The 25,171-nt window shown below is 39.0% G+C and overlaps 1 protein-coding gene across 1 annotated transcript; it reads left to right on the forward strand.

The window, feature by feature from the left end:
• Positions 1 to 1,955: 1,955 nt before the first annotated feature.
• Positions 1,956 to 23,584, forward strand: LOC117403420 (5-hydroxytryptamine receptor 1E). The gene is made up of 2 exons (XM_034005548.2): positions 1,956 to 2,290; positions 22,339 to 23,584. The coding sequence occupies exon 2, from the start codon at positions 22,448 to 22,450 to the stop codon at positions 23,582 to 23,584; it is 1,137 nt and encodes a 378-aa protein (XP_033861439.2). The 5' UTR covers positions 1,956 to 2,290; positions 22,339 to 22,447.
• The last annotated feature ends 1,587 nt before the right edge of the window (positions 23,585 to 25,171 follow it).

Genomic DNA, 25,171 nt, shown 5'->3' on the forward strand with positions numbered 1-25,171 from the left:
AGTGTCTCTGAACAGACACTGCAGCTGATATCACTCACTGATCCAGTCAGTGTCTCTCTGAACAGACACTGCAGCTGATATCACTCACTGATCCAGTGTCTCTCTGAAGACACTGCAACTGATAGATCCAGTGTCTCTGAACAGACACTGCAGCTGATATCACTCACTGATCCAGTCAGTGTCTCTCTGAACAGACACTGCAGCTGATATCACTCACTGATCCAGTGTCTCTCTGAACAGGCACTGCAGCTGAATCACTCACTGATCCAGTGTCTCTCTGAACAGACACTGCAGCTGATATCACTCACTGATCCAGTGTCTCTCTGAAGACACTGCAACTGATAGATCCAGTGTCTCTGAACAGACACTGCAGCTGATATCACTCACTGATCCAGTCAGTGTCTCTCTGAACAGACACTGCAGCTGATATCACTCACTGATCCAGTGTCTCTCTGAACAGGCACTGCAGCTGAATCACTCACTGATCCAGTGTCTCTCTGACCAGACACTGCAGCTGATATCACTCACTGATTCAGTGTCTCTCTGAACAGACACTGCAGCTGATATCATTCACTGCTGATCCAGTGTCTCTCTGAACAGACACTGCAGCTGATATCACTTACTGATCCAGTCAGTGTCTCTCTGAACAGACACTGCAGCTGATATCACTCACTGATCCAGTCAGTGTCTCTCTGAACAGACACTGCAGCTGATATCACTCACTGATCCAGTCAGTGTCTCTCTAAACAGACACTGCAGCTGATATCACTCACTGATCCAGTCAGTGTCTCTCTGAACAGACACTGCAGCTGATATCACTCACTGATCCAGTCAGTGTCTCTCTGAACAGACACTGCAGCTGATATCACTCACTGATCCAGTCAGTGTCTCTCTGAACAAACACTGCAGCTGATATCACTTACTGATCCAGTCAGTGTCTCTCTGAACAGACACTGCAGCTGATATCATTCACTGATCCAGTGTCTCTTTTCAGTAAAGAACAGACTCGATAATAAAGAGGAAATGCAGCTGAGACACACCCAAAGCTATAAACACTGATGGGCTAATGTGACAACAAGACTGATATTTATTTAAGAAGGTGGTGTCAAAATCAGTCAGCGAGGGGAGAATCAACGCGCTCAGTGGCTTTGGGATACTGAAGCTTTAAACAGGGTAAACCCACAGTCAAGACCACAAGGGCTTCCTTTAGAGAAAGCTTCCTAAACTCCCTGAGGGTGAACCATTGACCGTACAGTGAAATCTGGGGTGAAAAAGATGAAGGTATGCTGGTAGTAAATTGTATAGTCATCCCACTGTAGGCAGACACTGAGTCTGGGGGTAAGACATACCTGTCTTACAGTGTGCAGTGATGTTTTGTATTATTTTAAAATACAGAACCTACAGTTTGTAGCACACACGCCTGCGTAAAATAGTTGACCCTGACCGGACTGTTTGTTAAGCACAGGCTCCAAAGTAATTACTTTGTTTGGGATTTTCTGGTGTTGGTGGCAGTAAAATGGAGGTATCCCTTAACAATGAAACACCTTGCAACCACGTGTCGTCGAATCTGTGCCACAGCGATATTGACAGTGTTGTTTCAAGTGTTTCCAATTTTTTGTCCCCCGATCTGGTGCTCTACAACTATGGGGTCATATAAAGAAAGAAAACCTGCGAAAAGAACACAGGCAACTCCCAGTCAAATAGAAAAGAACACAGGCAACTCCCAGTGAAATGGAAAAGAATACAGGCAACTCCCAGTCAAATGCTGAATTGTGTTTTCAGATGAAGACAGAGGAGAAACATTGTTAATTATTGCAAAAATGTGCCCTCTTGTGTTCCTGTCGTGTATAAGCTGAAGACTGTCGGTGACAATAATCAATCCTGGATGTTCTGCAGCAGCTGCAGCAAATGATTCTGTTTCTATGATTCCTCTCATTTCCCTACAGTACGTCTGCCTTCTCACTGTTCAGTGGTTCACAAACGGAAATATTCTCGCAAGTGTTGCGCTAATGCAATTGTGCGCTTTGTTACTGCTAGCCACTTATCGAAAGAACTCCATCATTTCTAAATAGAGCCCCCAGTGAACGGAGGGTTTGGAACACTGGATTCGGTTAAAAGAAGCCGCACGCCCAACACTCCTGAAAAAAGGGATGCTAGTCAAATCCATCACTATATAATACGTTTTCCGTTTATATGTTTAGGTTTTTTGTTTTATGTTAATGTGAGAACCAAACGTACCTGTTTCGGAATTAAAGTTTTTCGCAAAGAAATTGAAGTATTTGAAATGAAGGTAAGCATGTTCTCTACATTTATTTTATAGTATCTATAAAAAACGAGTCATTAGTACTTAAAGTTAACAACAACAAATTACCAAAGCGTAAATTTACATGACATTGTTGCTTTGTTTGCATTATTATGTAATGTTAACAGTTAAACATGCATTTATTTAAAATATTTTTATCTGAATGCAGTAAACCCTGGAAATAATTAGTTTTGCAAGATGCGTTTTAATGATATATGACATTTGGAAGTTTTTCAATTAGTAAATGCATGATAGCTTACAGTAATAACCGGTGTTGGATCAAGATCGCGTTTGCAACAGTGCGCGATTAATATCAGAGCCAAACCGTAGCTTTTTATACTCAAGCGCTGTTTCATGGTGGCAGCTTCAACATTTTAAATAGATTTTCCGATAGTAGTTTAAAATAAATATATTTATGAATAGAAATGTATGTAGAAAAATAATCAGTTTGCATATAATTAACATTACAACAGAATATCATTAATTGAATACCACACACTGTGTTATGAATATATATATATATATATATATATATATATATATATATATATATATATATATATATTAAACGTGTTTGCACAGGTGTCCTCTTGTTTTGAGACAAAACTAATTACATTTCATGTAAATTTGTCCATAAATATTGCGCTCAGATTAACAGTAGTAAAACAATTACAAACAAAAGTTTGAATTGTATTTATTTTGTATTTTTTAGAGCTGAGTGGAGTAAGTTTATAGTCTCCTATTTGCAGACACAGTCAGGGAGGGTCATAACTGGAGAATTGCAGCATTGTGTTAATCAGACATTCTGCCAGTACCTTACAACCAACATGTTTGAAGTATGTTACTGATGGTCTCATTGGGTTGTGGTGATCCCATGACTTTGATCTTGGATAGTGCTGCTATTGTACCTTATACAAGTATTACATCTTTGGGAAGTTTTAAAACTAATCTGTTACTAACCGCTGTTGTATTTTTGAAGGTGTGCAAGTAGTTTCTAGTTAATGTGCAGTTAACCCTGGACATTGAGAAACAAGCCTACCTGAAGTCTCAGCTCTCAACACTAGAGATTGGGGGTTCAGCATTGCTCATCTAGTTAGAATCTGAAGAGAATATAATTGGTAGAGAACAGCTGGAGGTTTCTATTAATATGCACAAATAGAACAATATTGTGAATAATTTTAAAAAAAGGGCTATTTATTGTCCATGGTTGCTTTTATAAAAGGCAAACATTTCAAATGTGTCATTCAGCCAGCAAAAACGACTGAGAACATCAGCAGCAGTGAATTATAGATTGGGTTTCTCCATGACAACGAGATTAACCCCTGCTCTTCTTTGAAATCTCTTTAATTTCCACAAAGGAGACGCTGCTTGATCGTAATACTCCACCCTGATTTCACTTACTAGTGAGATTAATATTGCATAGGATTTGTTACCCCATTGTGTACACAGAACTCAGTTTACTAGTGAGATTAATATTGCACAGAGATGTGTTACCCCATTGTGTACACAGAACTCAGTTTACTAGTGAGATTAATATTGCATAGAATGTGTTACCCCATTGTGTACACAGAACTCAGTTTACTAGTGAGATTAATATTGCATAGAATGTGTTACCCCATTGTGTACACAGAACTCAATTTACTAGTGTGATTAATATTGCATAGAATGTGTTACCCCATTGTGTACACAGAACTCAGTTTACTAGTGAGATTAATATTACACAGAGATGTGTTACCCCATTGAGTACACAGAACTCAGTTTACTAGTGAGATTTATATTGCATAGGATTTGTTACCCCATTGAGTACACAGAACTCAATTTACTAGTGTGATTAATATTGCATAGAATGTGTTACCCCATTGTGTACACAGAACTCAGTTTACTAGTGAGATTAATATTGCATAGGATTTGTTACCTCATTGAGAACACAGGACTCCGTGTGACCTATATGCAAAGGCATCACAAAGGGAAACCTGTATGTGCCTTTCATCTGGTGACGGACAGCTCTTGTTGCGTGTGAACTGCACAGCGCAGTCAGACAGGATCAGTGGCTTTCAGTGCTGACAGACAGGCAGTGTTTAACACCTGTAGTTCAGCATTCGTCATGTCTGATGTCTTTTTATTTAAATCAGACCATTCATGGGTGGTTAATCTGCATACTAATTGGTGTAATTACTGCAATTCACTTAAATGAATTACTGTTATCACTACCTTTGTCAAAGAAAGTTAAACACAATCACTGCTGCCCACAGAACGCCTTGTACTCATGGCTATGGAGATGTTCTAAAAGGGGGGGTACTGACTGTGGTAATGGTAATATGCCAGTGAGGAAACAGACACAATGCATTTCCCCATGCTATTAAAGCCATTGTGGAAATTAATAAAATATCCATTGCTTACGATGACCATATTGTGAGCTGTTTGCATTATTGTGGGGATTTCAGCTGCATAGATACAGTTTCAGTGAGGCATAATCTTCAGTCCCAATTCAGCATAGTTTTAAAGTAGGCTTATTGGATGTTAGTTGTTGGCTGTAGAACCAAATATTATAAAGACAAATGAGGGGTGCAGCTGTTGACTTGAACATGTAGAAAACTGTACAGTATTTGTCATGTTCCGTACATATAGAATGTAATGTTTTTCCTTGTGGTAAAACCTCTTGCATGATGCTCACACATTATTCATATCTTACAAAGTCAATGATTATTAAGATGATGAGTGACAATGTATGGTATACTGACATGGAGTCAGACAGTTTTATAGAGTACTCAAGGTTGTTTCAGCCAGAGCTTGGATAACCATTCATTTACAGACGTGCTCAAATTTGTTGGTACCCCTCCACAAAAAACGAAAAATGCACAATTTTCTCTGAAATAACTTGAAACTGACAAAAGTAATTTGCATCCACCATTGTTTATTCCATATTTTGCTTTTGATTTTTTATTCAACATAATATTGTAAATAATAAAACAAATGAAAATGGCATGGACAAAAATGATGGGACCCCTAACCTAATATTTTGTTGCACAACCTTTAGAGGCAATCACTGCAATCAAACGTTTTCTGTAGCTCTCAATGAGACTTCTGCACCTGTTAACAGGTAGTTTGGCCCACTCTTCCTGAGCAAACTGCTCCAGCTGTCTCAGGTTTGATGGGTGCCTTCTCCAGACTGCAAGTTTCAGCTCTTTCCATAGATGTTCGATAGGATTCAGATCAGGACTCATAGAAGGCCACTTCAGAATAGTCCAATGTTTTGTTCTTATCCATTCTTGGGTGCTTTTAGCTGTGTTTTTTGGGTCATTATCCTGTTGGAGGACCCATGACCTGCGACTGAGACAGAGCTTTCTGACACTGGGCAGTACGTTTCGCTCCAGAATGCCTTGATAGTCTTGCGATTTCATTGTGCCCTGCACAGATTCAAGGCACCCTGTGCCAGGAGCAGCAAAGCAGCCCCAAAACATAACCGAGCCTCCTCCATGTTTCACTGTAGGTATGGTGTTCTTTTCTTTGAAAGCTTCATTTTTTCGTCTGTGAACATAGAGCTGATGTGACTTGCCAAAAAGCTCCAGTTTTGACTCATCTGTCCAAAGAACATTCTCCCAGAAGGATTGTGGCTTGTCAATATGCATTTTAGCAAATTCCAGTCTGGCTTTTTTATGTTTTTCTGTCAAAAGTGGAGTCCTCCTGGGTCTTCTTCCATGGAGCCCACTTTTGCTCAAAAAGCGACGGATGGTGCGATCAGAAACTGACGTACCTTCACCTTGGAGTTCAGCTTGTATCTCTTTGGCAGTTATCCTTGGTTCTTTTTCTACCATTCGCACTATCCTTCTGTTCAATCTGGGGTCGATTTTCCTCTTGCGGCCGCGCCCAGGGAGGTTGGCTACAGTTCCATGGACCTTGAACTTCTTTATAATATTTGCAACTGTTGTCACAGGAACATCAAGCTGCTTGGAGATGGTCTTGTAGCCTTTACCTTTACCATGCTTGTCTATTATTTTCTTTCTGATCTCCTCAGACAACTCTCTCCTTTGCTTTCTCTGGTCCATGTTCAGTGTGGTGCACACAATGATACCAAACAGCACAGTGACTACTTTTCTCCATTTAAATAGGCTGAATGACTGATTACAAGATTGGAGACATGTGTGATACTAATTAAAGAAACTAATTAGTTTGAAATATCACTATAATCCAATTATTTATTATCTTTTCTAAGGGGTGCCAACAAATGTGTCCTGGCCATTTTAGAATATCTTTGTAGAATAAGCAATAATTCATCTCTTTTCACAGCTTCTTTGCTTTATTCTATGACATACCAAAGGCATGCAAGTGTACATGATAAAATAGCTTTTAATTTCATCACTTTTCAGGAGGAATGAAGCATTATTTCAATGAGCTGTAAGGGTACCAACAAATTTGAGCACGTCTGTATATACAGCAACAGCCCAACAAGAATACATACCTTTAACCAAGTAGATATGCTGCCAAACATGTAATTATATTATACATGTAGTTATTCCTACAGCCCTGGATTAACTTGTATCCCAGTTGAATAAGTTGTGTTAGATGTGCCACAGTTTAATTTAAAATCAACGTCTTGGTTTAGTTATTAAAGTTCCAGTTCTGACACATTATAAGTGAATACCAAGAATATTCACTATCTGTGCTGGAAAAGCTACCTCGTAATTGTCACAACTTTTCCCTTTTTATTTCAGAGTGTTCAAAGTGTGAAATAATGGTGTTGCGGAGCCTGGTAACCTCTGCAATGATTATGTATTGGCCTTCGGGCTGTGTTTTACTAATGCTGACCTCGTGTAAATATTCTTTCAGTACTCAGGAGCAGCAGATAGAGTATACTGTTACTGGCTCACTGGTGTGAGTTGTATTGTGTAGATTAACCTAGAATGTTACATGTTCACGCTTCTTTTTATACACCAGGGACTATATGTAAACAGATTATATTCATGAACAAACAAGCCTTCCGTTCACATGCTAATGAAGGGCCACAGACACGAGTGAGATCAAAGAAATGAATCTGTTTCACAACAAATCCTCCTTGCTGGACTACTGGCATTCATGTGATAATAACATTATTGTTATTATTATTATTATTATTATTATTATTATTATTAATTAGCAGATGCCCTTATCCAGGGCGACTTACAGTTGTATACAAAAACTACATGTCAAGAATTACAGTACAATTAAGAGCAAGATACAAAATACAATGACTTCAGTCCTAAGAAGAGCAAATACAAAACACAATTCATGAGACTGTGAGGAACAAGTGTACCTTGTACAAAGGCTTTTATTTGTATTCAGCTTGAAACTGATTACTGTCTGCAGGAGACAGAAGCAGGAATACTGAAGTACTGTTTGTCAAATGGCTAGAACAGAGGGAGCAATCTCATTGGCTGACGAATGTTCCAACCTGTGCATATATGTCACCACATCAGCATAGCTTGGAATTTCTAGAACCAGACCCGACCCCCAAGTGACCTGCAATTGGACATTAAAACCTGCAGACCAGCGACAGTCGTTGTACAACCCGCAAAATAAAATGTGTATGTAAGATCATTGAGGTACGTAGGGCTCTTAATTCAAGTTACACATTATAGCATTTTAAATTAACCAATGTTGTTGTTTTCTTTTTTTGTTGTTGATTCAAAATGTAATTTTAATAATTTAGGTCAAATTAATCATTGTCCAAAATGTTCTCAAGGTAGGGGGATACCAATTCATCAATTCACTCTGGAAGGGGTGGGATAGGGTGTGGGGAGGACAGTTTATATGAGCAGTTGTTCAAATATGCTTATATTACACTAAAAAGTTTTATACCACAAGCGTGGGTATATCTAGCGTGGGATACATTTTTGTTTTTCCACTTAAGTGGAATAACATGCTTAGTGGGACCAGTTTCAAACATGTCTTTGCTTCCATTCCAATCCAGTGGGGTGCTGCTGAAATTGACTAAGCTCAAGGTTAAAAAAACCAGTCAGGGTTGGAAATGAATCTGCACCGAAGCAGAGTCTGTTGAAAATGAAAGTAAAGCCCTGCCAGGTAACATAATCCTTCAATTAATTGATTTAATATACAAAACTGACCCATTCAATTGCTATTTATTACTCAATTCATCCTGCAGTTTAGAAAAAAGAAAAAGGGTTTCTATGTGACAACATTTCTACGAATTTCTGTGCTGAATATGTGCTGAATTCTTCACCCTTGTGTGAATTCTATATCGATTTGTGTGATCGCAGACACGCAGAATCCTGGAGGGACTGGCGATTAAACTTGTTAGCTTGTGCTTAAAAATAGTGTAGCGTTGTAAGTAAAGCTGCACGCAAAATGAAACTCAAGTAGGTGAGTAGAAAAACGTTCTTATTACATGTAGTCGTATAATGTTTCATACATGCTAACATTCTGAGAATTTAATATTAAACACTTGAACACTTAACTTGGTGTGTTTTATGGTTATACATTAAAGTTTGGAGGGGCCCATCTTTCTCTTCTGCTTCAGCTTTTTATATTAGGCTGCCACACAAGGCACTGGCCATCATACCCTATTGTGAACGCAATATTATAAACAGGTGTGACAGCATATAAGCCTGTGTAATGTGGACTAATCTGTCGACACACTGTAATAATGCACAATGTGTTTTCAAAGGCAGCATGTGGCACTGCAGCCAGGGTGAGCAGTCGACATGAACGGAAAGGGGTGGAGGAAAGAATAAGGTAATTGATGAAAATAGAAATTCGGAGGTTAATGGTTTTTTTTTTTTGCTTGAATACACCCATCTCACTGGCTAGCTGCCTAGTTGAATAATATAAATGCATCTGCTTCACTAGTGGACCTGCCTCTTTTAGCACAGCAGACAGCATTGTGGTCTCATGGGGACCAGGCTTTGATCCCCAGCCACTACTTTCATTTTGTTAAACAGATTATATACAGCTCACAAAGTCATCCCATAAATTTTACCAACCCTGCACTTCACTTTGTTTTGTACATCTCATATGTGCAGATTTGATTAAACATTCTATATTTATTCATTACGATACACTGTGTATATATATATATATATATATATATATATATATATATATATATATATATATATATATATATATATATATATATACAGTGCGGTACAGTCATGGCTCCCAATTGCCCCATAATGTCATTACACTAACACTCGTCTTCTCATTATAAGGTGGAACCAGGGGTGAAATTCTGCCGGTACTCACTGGTTCTCAGTACCAGGACTTATTTTGATGCCGGTACTGGCTACCAGGATTTATTCAATCTGCTTTTCTTCCACCGGTCATGCATTCCGTCCACTCACACAGTCCACTAACGCAACGTTTCTCAAATGCGCTTTCATTCAGCACAGTTCATGCTGCTTGTATTCTGTTTCCTCATACTGCTTCTGTTTCGTTAGCTGCTATTGGCCACCTTTAATGGCAGTATAATCACTGCATGTTGATTGGCTGAGCTTTTATTCTGATCAGATTTCATTTTGGCATGAGTCACAAATCTCCGCCCATTTCGCTTTGTGTCAGTGCTCATTCGTTGATCAACGAGAGAAGACCTTAGCAGTGCAACGTGAAAACAGCCATATGGAGTAAATCATTATTATGAAGTAATAATTATTTTCTTTAGTGTGGCAGAGAAACTATCTGAAATATTCGAAATGAACATTGCTGCACATGAATTTGAAGGCAAAAATCCATGCCAGTGTTTGCCATAAATTACATAATTGATAAATATTTGAAAAAATGATCATAATGTGTTTTGCCTTGCACCGATTTACCACGTTGCCATGTGTCTTTTGCCACTTTGTTTCTTGTGCAGAAAACACAATGCCAGGGATAAAATAAAATAAAAAAAGTCTACTTTTATACTGTTTCTGCCTGAAAAAATATTTTTCTGGAATAGATCATGGTAATTAATCTACACAGAAACACAACAGATAAACACACAGACTATATTATTGTAGGATAAGTAATAAGTAAAAAATAAATTAAAAAAAGAAACAGGGATATATGTTCTAATCCAAGGCTATTATTGTAGCATGGCCAGGTCCTGTTGTAGGTGAGTGCCCAGGGTCTGGAAAGTATGGGGATGATTGCTGAGAATACTATGGAGATTAAAATGGCCAAGTCCATCATTAGTAGTAGTAGTGTCTGTTACATAATACATTTGAGGGTTTTTTTAGCCCCTATTGTGCATTGTTAGACTTAGACCTATTTGTATCATTTTTTCATAGCGCAGTTGTTTTTTTATACCATTTTCTATAACATCATCCCCTTTTTTTAGGATATCTTGAAACAAAACTCCCTCTCTACAGCAGTTACTGCATAGTGTAATACTTCTTAATGCTTGTCATTTAAGGTTTAACTTAAGTGTTATATTACAGTACATGACTGAGTGATACAAGCAGAGGGTACACAACGCAAGACCTGCTAAGCTGGGAGGGGGTGGGGGGGGGGGGGGTGGGGGGGGGGTGTGATCAAAATATTGAATGAAAGACTATATACCAAAATAGCATGACCAATTTGTACGTTGTTTTTCCTAGATATTGTCTTTTCTTTTTCCACATGGTGACACCTCTCTATCAATAGGCTAATATTGACTGAAATGTGAGTCAAACAGTTTCCATGTGTCCCAGATAGCACCTTCTTCCTGGCACAAGAATATCCCTCATTCATTGATCCAGAGGTAAATATTTTGAGATGCATCAGTGAGGTTTCTGAAGCAGCGAAACCACAGATGGGGTGGAAGACTTGCTCAGCACACATGAGAGGAGAGAAAATAGTGCTTGAAAATTGCAGTTCATTACATTGTCAGGAACAATAAGGCAGCTCCTTCTGGCTTTTGATTGCAGTAGATAAGTCGAGGGATTGGATGCTTCGCAAACATATTCTAATGTTTGTCAAGCTAGACATCTATATTTAGTGTACAAAATGATGTGTGCTCACATGAAACTAAACAAATGTTATTACAGTATCTTAAGGCATTGCAATATGTATTATTATATGATTGATCTCACACTTATCTCCAGTAACGTGTGCTTCCACAATACTGGTTGGCAGATTGTCGGAATACATAGAACACCCCAGGAGGCGGACTGCTGCTCCCGGTACTGCTGCTGCTACCGGGAACTACTGTGCTATATACGTATCCTTATTTAGATTTGTATTATATGAGAGAAGCTGTCATTTACTTCATGCTAATGTTGGACTAGGCTTTCATCAAGATAAAATGAGATGGTAGTGGTGGGGGCCAACCAAGACGTAGCTTCACTGTAATATATGAGCCTTCAGCACTTGGTAACGTGGATTTCCTATTGGCCCGCTGTTGATGGCTGAAGTGTAATGCTGGTTCCAGGGATCTGCCTATTTGCGGTCTCCCTGGTGCATCAGCATGGCAACCAATTTATAGATTTATGACGTGGCTTATTCTATTAGCAGTACAGTTGGTCAGTTTGAGTGTTGCCTCATGAAAAATAATGAATATTGTATAGTGTATTTATTCTGTTCTTTTTTAAAACAGCACATTTTGCCCCATAAGCAGTTTTATGAATGTCACAGGTCCAGAAACACCAGTTATATGGGAGTTTAGTCAGATCATGACTGAAACTGATATGCAACAGGGAGATGCAACTTTTATATATTACATGATAAATGTCAGGGATTTCCATAGCAAGTTATACAGTTATGTGAGGGACAGGCTCAGTTTTTACACAGTAAGTTAGGGTGTTTTTAGCATAAACATTTTGCTATCAGTACATCTGCATCAAACCATTTAGCAATATCTATAGCCCATTGTCATTTCATTCATTTACAAAAGGTATAAAAGTAATGCTAGGTGTAATGGTGTAAAACCTGCACATACACACAGTTTCAGGTGCTGTTCACCAACAGGGATGAGCTCACTTGGCTGAAGTATATGGCAGGTATTTTGCAGTATTTCCAACTTCCAGCCTCTGGAGCTGATTGATTCAGTGCTCATACTGTGCTCCGCTCCCTACAGCAAACTGGAGAGGATGATTCTCTTCAGAAGAACACTGCTGTTTCCCAGTGTTCATGCTGCAGCCTTCAGAGTGCTTGAGAAAACATTGAGAAATGACAAGGGGTCAACGGCAGAGTCTGCATCAGCATACAGCGCTGCCCCCTGATGGTCAAAAGCAACAATAGCACTCTAGAAAACGTGACCGCTGTGTTACTGTGAGAGGTACACTTTGATAATATACTCTGTGATTGAGGCGGATCGTCTCTATTGAAACATAATTTATGAGCATTTAAGAATCGTCCAGATGGCAGTAATTACTGTAATTTAAGCAGGAAATTTCAAGGTCATTAATTCAATTTTGACTGACTTTCTAAATTAGTCCAGCCTTGATAAATGAACTAGCTTGAGACTAATGTTCTATTTAAATCCAACATTCTATTTAAATATTAAGCAATGTTAAAATAGTTTGGCTTCTTAACTGGTCACCAAGGGAACGAAAGACAAATGGCTTAAGAAAGGTGCCTGCTTCTCTTAAAAAAATACACATCCTTTTTTAGTGTTTATTGGCAAGTAAGACCGCGTACTTCAGATCATTCTAAGATTTAGAGTTGCGGATGTTGTTTCTGACTTTTCTATCTGTATATGATAGTATGTTATGCTTGATTTTTACCCAACAACAGTGTTATATCAATTTCAATGAATTCATTCGTGGTGTTAATGAAATGTTTCTGTCCTTGTTAAAGAAACCACGTCTCATCAACCCCTTCACTGCATGGAGGTTGCAGCAATAAAAAAAAAAAAAACCTGGGTAAATTATGAGAGACAGCTGACCAACAAATGGTTAATGCACACTTTTGGTATAGTGTAGAATTGAACATAAACCATACTTTAGTTGATAAGGGGCTATACTAATATTCAATTTGAATCATAGCCAAACATTTCATTTGAATTAATGTGGCAAGATTAATACGTAATGATACACAGAAGGTAGTGTCAACTGGATTTGGTCCAGGGGTCAATTACACATTTTCCATTCATAAAGATTAATACTTAATGATACATAGAAGGTAGTGTCAACTGGATTCGGTCCAGGGGTCAATTACACATTTTCCATTCATAAAGATTAATACTTAATGATACACAGAAGGTAGTGTCAACTGGATTCGGTCCAGGGGTCAATTACACATTTTCCATTCATAAAGATTAATACTTAATGATACACAGAAGGTAGTGTCAACTGGATTCGGTCCAGGGGTCAATTACACATTTTCCATTCATAAAGATTAATACTTAATGATACACAGAAGGTAGTGTCAACTGGATTCGGTCCAGGGGTCAATTACACATTTTCCATTCATAAAGATTAATACTTAATGATACACTGAAGGTAGTGTCAACTGGATTCGGTCCAGGGGTCAATTACACATTTTCCATTCATAAAGATTAATACTTAATGATACACAGAAGGTAGTGTCAACTGGATTCGGTCCAGGGGTCAATTACACATTTTCCATTCATAAAGATTAATACTTAATGATACACAGAAGGTAGTGTCAACTGGATTCGGTCCAGGTGTCAATTACACATTTTCCATTCATAAAGATTAATACTTAATGATACACAGAAGGTAGTGTCAACTGGATTCGGTCCAGGTGTCAATTACACATTTTCCATTCATAAAGATTAATACGTAATCATACACAGAAGGTAGTGTCAACTGGATTCGGTCCAGGTGTCAATTACACATTTTCCATTCATAAAGATTAATACGTAATGATACACAGAAGGTAGTGTCAACTGGATTCGGTCCAGGGGTCAATTACACATTTTCCATTCATAAAGATTAATACTTAATGATACACAGAAGGTAGTGTCAACTGGATTCGGTCCAGGGGTCAATTACACATTTTCCATTCATAAAGATTAATACTTAATGATACACAGAAGGTAGTGTCAACTGGATTCGGTCCAGGTGTCAATTACACATTTTCCATTCATAAAGATTAATACGTAATCATACACAGAAGGTAGTGTCAACTGGATTCGGTCCAGGGGTCAATTACACATTTTCCATTCATAAAGATTAATACGTAATGATACACAGAAGGTAGTGTCAACTGGATTCGGTCCAGGGGTCAATTACACATTTTCCATTCATAAAGATTAATACTTAATGATACACAGAAGGTAGTGTCAACTGGATTCGGTCCAGGTGTCAATTACACATTTTCCATTCATAAAGATTAATACTTAATGATACACAGAAGGTAGTGTCAACTGGATTCGGTCCAGGTGTCAATTACACATTTTCCATTCATAAAGGCCAAGCTGAAGTAACATAAAAGCTTACTTCTGTGCAAATATCCATCAAGCTAAATATCATGAGCAAACACAACCCTGTAAACTACACTACACCTAGTCAAGCACAGACCAGATATCACGAGCAAACACAACTCTGAAAACAACACTACACCTAGTCTAGCACAGACCAGATATCACGAGCAAACACAACTCTAAAAACTGAACACTACACCTAGTCAAGCACAGACAAATATCACAAGCAAACACAACTCTGGAAACAACACTACACCTAGTCTAGCACAGACCAGATATCATGAGCAAACACAACTCTGAAAACAACACTACACCTAGTGTAGCACAGACCAGATATCATGAGCAAACACAACTCTGAAAACAACACTACACCTAGTGTAGCACAGACCAGATATCACGAGCAAACACAACTCTAAAAACTGAACACTACACCTAGCCAAGCACAGACAAATATCACAAGCAAACACAACTCTGGAAACAACACTACACCTAGTCTAGCACAGACCAGATATCACGAGCAAACACAACTCTGAAAACAACACTACACCTAGTCTAGCACAGACCAGATATCACGAGCAAACACAACTCTAAAAACTGAACACTACACCTAGCCAAGCACAGACAAATATCACAAGCAAACACAACTCTGGAAACAACACTACACCTAGTCTAGCACAGACCAGATATCACGAGCAAACACAACTCTGAAAACAACACTACACCTAGTCTAGCACAGACCAGATATCACGAGCAAACACAACTCTAAAAACTGAACACTACACCTAGTCAAGCACAGACAAATATCACAAGCAAACACAACTCTGGAAACAACACTACACCTAGTCTAGCACAGACCAGATATCATGAGCAAACACAACTCTAAAAACTGAACACTACACCTAGTCAAGCACAGACCAGATATCATGAGCAAACACAACTCTAAAAACTGAACACTATACCTAGTCAAGCACAGACAAATATCACAAGCAAACACAACTCTGGAAACAACACTACACCTAGTCTAGCACAGACCAGATATCATGAGCAAACACAACTCTGAAAACTGAACACTATACCTAGTCAAGCACAGACAAATATCACAAGCAAACACAACTCTGTAAACTACACTACACCTAGTCTAGCACAGACCAGATATCATGAGCAAACACAACTCTGAAAACTGAACACTATACCTAGTCAAGCACAGACAAATATCACAAGCAAACACAACTCTGTAAACTACACTACACCTAGTCTAGCACAGACCAGATATCATGAGCAAACACAACTCTGAAAACTGAACACTATACCTAGTCAAGCACAGACAAATATCACAAGCAAACACAACTCTGTAAACTACACTACACCTAGTCAAGCACAGACCAGATATCATGAGCAAACACAACTCTAAAAACTGAACACTATACCTAGTCAAGCACAGACAAATATCACAAGCAAACACAACTCTGGAAACAACACTACACCTAGTCTAGCACAGACCAGATATCATGAGCAAACACAACTCTGAAAACTGAACACTATACCTAGTCAAGCACAGACAAATATCACAAGCAAACACAACTCTGAAAACAACACTACACCTAGTGTAGCACAGACCAGATATCATGAGCAAACACAACTCTAAAAACTGAACACTACACCTAGTCAAGCACAGACAAATATCACAAGCAAACACAACTCTGAAAACAACACTACACCTAGTGTAGCACAGACCAGATATCATGAGCAAACACAACTCTGGAAACAACACTACACCTAGTGTAGCACAGACCAGATATCACGAGCAAACACAACTCTGAAAACAACACTACACCTAGTGTAGCACAGACCAGATATCATGAGCAAACACAACTCTGGAAACAACACTACACCTAGTGTAGCACAGACCAGATATCACGAGCAAACACAACTCTGAAAACAACACTACACCTAGTGTAGCACAGACCAGATATCATGAGCAAACACAACTCTGAAAACAACACTACACCTAGTGTAGCACAGACCAGATATCATGAGCAAACACAACTCTAAAAACTGAACACTATACCTAGTCAAGCACAGACAAATATCACAAGCAAACACAACTCTGTAAACTACACTACACCTTATTATAACAGCAAGAGAAAATTATAACAGCAAGAGAACATTCAAAGATGAGGTTACATGTCTAAGAGACACAAATGGCACAAATAGACAAAGAAAAAAAAATAGCAAATATATTAAATAATTACTTTTCACAGGTTTTTACAAAGGAGGTCACTGACAACATGCCCCACATGTCGACCTGTTCCTATCCAGTTTTAAATAACTTTATCATAACAGAGGCAGAAGCGTTAAAGGGACTAGGAGCTCTTAAAATAAACAAATCCCCTGGGCCAGATGAGATCCTCCCAATAGTACTCAAAGAAATGAAAGAAGTTATTTACAAACCACTAACCAAGATCATGCAACAGTCTCTTGACACAGGGGTTGTACCGACAGACTGGAAAATTGCAAACGTAATACCGATCCACAAAAAAGGAGACAAAACCGAACCAGGTAACTACAGACCAATAAGCCTGACTTCTATTTTATGTAAACTTATGGAAACTATAATAAGATCTAAAATGGAAAATTACCTATATGGTAACAATATACTGGGAGACAGTCAGCATGGTTTTAGGAAAGGGAGATCGTCTCTAACTAACCTGCTTGATTTTTTTAAGGATGCAACATCGACAATGGATAATTGCAAAGCATACAACATGGTTTATTTAGATTCCCAGAAAGCTTTTGACAAAGTCCAGCATACAAGATTAATTCTCAAACTGAACGCAGTAGGGATTCAAGGAAATGCATGCACATGGATTAGGGAGTGGTTAACATGTAGAAAACAGAAAGTACTGATTAGAGGAGAAACCTCAAAATGGAGCGAGGTAACCAGTAGAGTACCACAGGGATCAGTATTAGGTCCTCTGCTATAACTAATCAACATTAATGATTTAGATTCTGGTATAGTAAGCAAACTCGTTAAATTTGCAGACGACACAAAAATAGGAGGAGTGGCAAACACTGTTGCAGCCGCAAAGGTCATTCAAAATGATCTAGACAGCATTCATAATTGGGCAGACACATGGCAAATGACATTTAATAGAGAAAAGTGTAAAGTATTGCATGCGGGCAATAAAAATGTGCATTATAAATATCATATGGGAGATACTGAAATTGAAGAAGGGAACTATGAAAAAGACCTAGGAGTTTATGTTGACTCAGAAATGTCTTCATCTAGACAATGTGGGGAAGCTATAAAAACGGCCAACAAGATGCTCGGATATATTGTGAGAAGTGTTGAATTTAAATCAAGGGAAGTAATGTTAAAACTTTACAATGCATTAGTAAGACCTCATCTAGAATATTGTGTTCAGTTCTGGTCACCTCGTTACAAAATGGATATTGCTGCTCTAGAAAGAGTGCTAAGAAAAGCAACCAGAATTATCCCGGGTTTAAAAGGTATGTCGTATGCAGACAGGCTAAAAGAATTGAATCTATTCAGTCTTGAACAAAGATGACTATGCGGTGATCTGATTCAAACATTCAAAATCCTAAAAGGTATAGACAATGTCGACCCAGGGGACTTTTTTGACCTGAAAAAAGAAACAAGGACCAGGGGTCACAAATGGAGATTAGATAAAGGGGCATTCAGAACAGAAAATAGGAGGCACTTTTTTTACACAGAGAATTGTGAGGGTATGGAACCAACTCCCCAGTAATGTTGTTGAAGCTGACACCCTGGGATCCTTCAAGAAGCTGCTTGATGAGATTCTGGGATCAATAAGCTACTAACAACTAAACGAGCAAGATGGGCTGAATGGCCTCCTCTCGTTTGTAAACTTTCTTATGTTCTAGTCTGGCACAGACCAGATATCACGAGCAAACACAACTCTGAAAACAACACTACACCTAGTCTAGCACAGACCAGATATCACGAGCAAACACAACTCTGAAAACTGAACACTACACCTAGTGCAGCACAGACAAATATCACAAGCAAACACAACTCTGAAAACAACACTACACCTAGTGCAGCACAGACCAACTCCAGTTATTCAGGAACAGGCAGTATTTCAACTGTTTCCACAGTGAGGGCTCCCTGGGAGGTTGCATGTTTGTGTCCTGATCTCATTGAATCATCTGCAAGAACAGAACTGTAATTAAAGCTTATACCTGCCATGCTTTCTGCAGAGAAAATATGTCATTTACGATTTCCAGCTCTTTCAGCACGCTGTAACTTCACAAAAAGACAATCCTCATATAATGGTAACACTTTCAATCAATCAATCAATCTTTATTTTATATAGCGCCTATCATAGTGGACCACCATTATTATTATTATTATTATTATTATTATTATTATTATTATTTATTTATTTTTTTTATTATTTATTTCTTAGCAGACGTCCTTATGCAGGGCAACTTACAGTCATAAACAAAAATACATTTCAAGAATCATAGTACAAGTATTAATAAAATTAAGAGCAAGATAAAATACAATGACTTTGGTTCTAGTAAGTACAAGTATGACAAAATACGATTCAATTACGGAGCAGATAACAGTGTCAGTGATAGTTACATCAGGATATAATTAAATACAAAATACTACAGATTAAATAACACTTGTGACAGATTACAGTACTCTAAAGTACAGGATTAAATGCAGTAAAATCGGGAGCAGATAAGAGCAAGTAAAGCGCATTTAAGGAAGAGTGATAAAGTGTCCAGAGGGAAAAGAGGAGTTCTACAGGTGCTGTCTGAAGAGGTGAGTCTTGAGGAGGCGCCAGAAGGTGGTCAGGGACTGGCAGTCCTGACATCTGTAGGAAGGTCATTCCACCACTGCTGGGCGAGGGTGGAGAAGGAGCGGGCTCTGGAGACAGGGGAGCGTAGAGGAGGTACAGCCAGTCTTCTAGTGCAGGAGGATTGGAGAGGTCGAGTGGGGGTGTAGGGAGAGATGAGGGTCTGCAGGTAGCTGGGTGCAGTCTGTTCAAGGGATCTGTAGGCGAGTACAAGAGTCTTGAACTGGATGCGAGCGGTGATCGGGAGCCAGTGGAGTGAGCGGAGCAGTGGAGTTGCGTGGGAGAAGCGAGGCAGAGAGAACACCAGGCGAGCAGCGGAGTCCTGGATGAGTTGGAGAGGACGGGTGGCGGACGCAGGGAGGCCAGCCAGGAGGGAGTTGCAGTAGTCTAGGTGGGAGAGTACCAGGGCCTGGACCAGGAGCTGGGTGGCATAGTTGGTGAGGAAGGGTCGGATTCTTCGTATGTTGCTCAGGAAGAATCGGCAAGTGTGTGCCAGAGTGGAGATGTGCTGGGAATAAGAGAGGCAGGGGTCCAGGGTGACTCTGAGGTTCTTAGCTGAGGAGGAGGGAGAGAGTGTGGTAGATTCCAAAGGAATGGAGATAGAGAGATCAGAGGAGGGGGAGGAGGAGGAGGAGGGAAAGAAAAGGAGGTCAGATTTAGAGAGGTTGAGTTTGAGGTGATGCGTGTGCATCCAGGAGGAGATAGCAGACAGACAGGTAGAGATACGGGAGGGGATGGTGGAGTCAGAGGTGGGGAAGGAGAGGAAAATCTGAGCATCATCAGCATAGAAATGGTATGAGAAACCATAGGATGTGATGAGCAGGACCAGGGAGTGGGTGTAGAGAGAGAACAGGAGAGAACCCAAGACTGACCCTTGGGGGACTCCTGTTGAGAGAGGGTGAGGTGTGGAGGTTGCTCCATGCCAGATTACCTGGTAAGTGCAGTTGGAGAGGTAGGAGGAGAACCAGGCCCGAGCAGTGCCAGAGATTCCCAGGTCAGCGAGAGAGGACAGTAGAATAGAATGATCAACAGTGTCAAAGGCAGCAGAGAGGTCGAGGAGAATTAGGACAGAGGAGAGAGAGGCACCTCGGGCAGAGTTTAGTGAGTTAGTGAGAGACAGGAGGACAGTTTCAGTGGAGTGAGCAGATCGGAAGCCAGATTGGAGAGGGTCGAGCAGAGAGTAGTTGGACAGGAAAGCAGAGAGCTGCCGGTGTACAGCCCGCTCGAGGGTTTTGGAGAGGAAGGGTAGGAGGGAGACAGGACGGCAGCTGTGGAGGGAGGTGGGATCGAGGGTAGGTTTTTTGAGGAGGGGAGTGATAGAGGCTTGTTTGAAGGCAGAGGGAAAGAGACCAGAAAGGAGAAGGTGTTAAAAAGTTGTTAAAGAGGGAGAAGTGTTAAAGAGTTTGCGGATATCTGAGATATCACCATCAACAAAGCGCTTTACAAGATGCAGTAACAACAAGAAAATCCATAATACTTTAAATACAGAGAAATGCAACATGATATACAGTAAAAAAAATGCATAAAACAATACAGTGAAAATGTTACATTACGTGTCTCAATTACTGTGTATTTACATAGTAGTTGCTTAGTAAATACATGTGTACTTACACATAATTACAGTGTTATTATGCATAGTTATAATGCACTTATATAACCCTAACCCTAAAATTAGTATTGTATCGTTACATGTATCAGCAACAAGAGTAAGCACATTGTAACTGTATAAGTACACATGTATTTACTATGTAACTACCATAAAATAGGTTTCGTAATGGGTTTCAATGCTTTACACATTGTTGTTGTTTTTCCAGGTTTTACGTGAATGCACATTCCCGGTACGAAAGCTCTGTTTAAAGGATGAAGTCCTTGAAAAAATAAAAATAAAAATGTAACAAGTAAGAAATTATTTAAATAGATTGTTTTGAATTAAAAAAAAAAAAAGTTGACTTTGAAACTTGAATTTTTACCTAGTTAATGACTCATTTTAAAGCATTTCACAGTATGCACAAGCCATCAAAAAGGGTCCCCTTACATGTTTTGGTTCCCAGTCCAGCTCTCTGATTGCGGTTCAGAATGAAAGGGACCTTTTAAACTGATTCATGTTGGTAAGCTCCTGAGTATAGTGCAGAAACGATTATCAATCAATGGATTATCAATGGACAAATGTAGTATTGGTATATTACACATCGATTAAGGAGGGCAGTTATATATTTATGAATAGACTTTACTGGATGGTGACATACAAGAACATTTAACCCTTTAATAATGTTACAAAGTTACCGCCACCACACTGTCCAGTGACTTCACACTTCACATCAGCAGGGTTATAAATACACTGCATTTTACTGTGCTGGTGACCACCATAATCTATTGTTATTTAGTAGTTTCTAGAATTATTTTTCATAATCTGCCTAAAAAAACATATGAGTATAAAGACAGACAGATTCACGGCCCTCATATAGCCACATTATTGCTAAGCAACAGTTTAATGGTTTAATCAATAAGTGAATAGCATCAGCAATCTCAGGAGGGGGCAGTGAACCCTGATTTAAGTCAACCGACCAGGTCCTTAAATTGAATATTGCTATGTTGATATTGTTACAGCTGAACAATTGTATCCCATAAACAGATTAACACTGTGGTAGCAAAAGTGTAGAACATGGAAATAACGAGAGCATTGAGACCACCTGCTCTTAATGGTTAGCTAGTCTTTACATGAAGGTCAAAATAAAGAGGCAGTTTACTGCACAATGGTCTGCTTTGCATTGCAGTTGAAAAACATTCAGATGTTTAATACGCTGTCTTATTTTACAGTAAAAATTGTTTATATATTTTTTTTTCAGGAAAACTGAGCACAGTAGTTATCAAGAAGATGTGGATCAAAGTCAGTCATAATGTTTACATATTTCTTCAAAAGAAAAAAGCCGATATTTTGGGCCCAAAAATGATTTGATGGAAACGCACAGCTTTCTGTTGAACAACACTGGGACAATGAATCTCACAAACTGCACTGCTCCTGAACCCACTGTTGCGCACCAAACAAAAACAGGCACAGAAAAAATGCTTATTGCCGTAACACTGGGCATTCTAACATTCCTCACAACGCTGTTGAATTTTGCCGTCATCGCAGCCATTTGCACAACCAAGAAACTGCATCAGCCCGCCAACTACCTGATTTGCTCTTTGGCTCTTACTGACTTTCTGGTTTCAACCTTAGTAATGCCGTTAAGCATCGTGTACATTGTCATGGAAAAGTGGTCCCTTGGTTACATAATCTGTGAGGTGTGGCTTACCGTGGACATGACCTGTTGCACCTGTTCAATTTTACACCTGTGCGTTATCGCACTAGACAGGTACTGGGCAATCACTAATGCAATTGAATATGCTAGGAAGCGCACAGCGAAGAGAGCGGCAGTGATGATAGCTGCAGTCTGGGCTATATCTGTGTTCATTTCAATGCCGCCTTTGTTTTGGAGGCACAGCTACAGTACCAACCACCTCACCCACTGTATCATTGAGCACAGCCACATTGTGTATACAGTTTATTCCACGTTTGGGGCGTTCTACATTCCGCTGACCTTAATTTTAATTTTGTACTACAGGATTTACCATGCCGCAAAGCACCTCTACCAAAAGAGGGGCTCAAGCAGACACCTGAGCAACAGGAACACTGACAGCCAAAGCTCCTTTACCAACTGCAAACTCTCCCAGACTTTCTGCATGTCTGATTTCTCTACTTCAGATCCAACGATGGAGTTGGATAAAACTAACGTTACAATTCAAATCCCCCCCTTTGAGACCGTAACCGAGCTGTCCTGTGAGCGGCAGCAGCTTTCAAGCTCCAGAGAGCGCAAGGCAGCCCGGATCCTCGGGCTGATACTGGGGGCTTTTGTCATTTGCTGGTTGCCGTTCTTCATCAAGGAACTGCTTGTGGGACTTCAGCTCCTAACCGCATCTCCTGAGGTCTCTGACTTTCTGACCTGGCTCGGCTACGCCAACTCTCTCGTCAACCCATTGCTCTACACAAGCTTTAATGAAGATTTTAAGTCTGCTTTTAAAAAACTGGTCAGATCCAAAGAGCATTCATGAAAAAAAATATATATACTGTGTATATATATATATATATATATATATATACTGTGTATATATATATATATATATATATATATATATATATATATATATATATATATATATATATATATATATGGTGGCCTGTTACTGTAACATCATGACATCTTGCATATTTATTGGAATGTTTTAATTGTTTTTTAATAGTCTATAGTAACAAAATAAATACAAACTTGAAATGACTGTACCTTCATTAAGATGGCTGCAGCCTGCAAGCAGTCTATATTTAATAATACAGCTTGTCATTGATGCTGGAGAAGCTTCTGTTGCTCATATCATGGTAATATATAGTAAATCTGTATAAAAGGATCACCAACGGCTTAGGGTATTGATATTTACATGGCAAACAGTCATAAAACAAATGACTTTTGTCAGGTATCAGACTCTGGTGCTGACAGCATTTTAAAAGCACAGAAATGAATCACAAAAAAACTTATTACTAAATCAATTTACAGATCCATTTGAAATGTGTCTTTTTTTCCCCAGTAGAGGTCACTATAAACCAATGAATGATGAATTGAAGTTCCAGGATGTCTGAATCCTGTTTGTTTTTTTCAGTGGGTTGGTGAGTCTCTCTGTCATATTGCTGCTTTCTGTCACCTCAGTATCAAGGAGCCAGAGCGTCAGAGCTCTGAAAACTTTCAATATTTTCTGTTTCTATTGGTGTATATTTAATAATAATAATAATAATAATAATAATAATAATAATAATAATAATAATAATAATAATAATAATAATAAAAGTCCCTGTGACTCTGAATTTATGGTTAGCAGTTGTTACATGCAGCCATAAAATGAAGGACTAGACTAGAACTACTAAGAAGTGGATTCATCTCAACGCAGGTAAGGCAGCTTATCAGACTAATAGAATAACTGGTGAAATAGTAAAGAGTGTAAATCAAGGGAGGTTATGATGAGGCTTTATTATACACAGGTTACTGATTCACACGGTGATTAACACTCTGGAAGCATTATTATTTATTTATTTATTTGACAGATGCCTTTATCCAAGGCAACTTCCAGGTGTTACAGGGCAGTACAGGGTTACAATGCAAGATTAATATTTAAATACAGTCTAGTTTACAGTACATCCACACTATGATGAGCATCTATTCCATACTGATACAATATTTCAATAGGGGATTGAAAAACAATCTTTTACAATCTGATAGTGACTTTAAGATTAGGATTGATGTAAAGGTTTGGGGTAGAATTGTGTTTTATGGTTAGGATTTGGGTTATGTGAAGTTCCTTGTGAAGGCTGTGGATATTCCTGGAGTATAGAAGGCATGTATTTAATGCCTTACTGCAGCACTGAAGAGCTTTCAGGGAAAAGCACCAAGACTAATCCCAGCACTAAAAGGTCATGAGTTATGAGGGTAGCTTGAGGGAACTGAACCTGTTAGTCTAAAAAAGGCTAAGACGAGACTTGAGTGGGTGTATGGATGAGTTTGTCAAGCCACGTTGTTGCTACTGATTATTTAGCAATATTTAAGCACCTTCTGTATGCGATTCCAGGATCCATTAGCAGTTAGGAACCCAATG

This window comes from Acipenser ruthenus, chromosome 5 (assembly GCF_902713425.1).
Source record: "Acipenser ruthenus chromosome 5, fAciRut3.2 maternal haplotype, whole genome shotgun sequence".
Lineage (NCBI taxonomy): Eukaryota > Metazoa > Chordata > Actinopteri > Acipenseriformes > Acipenseridae > Acipenser > Acipenser ruthenus.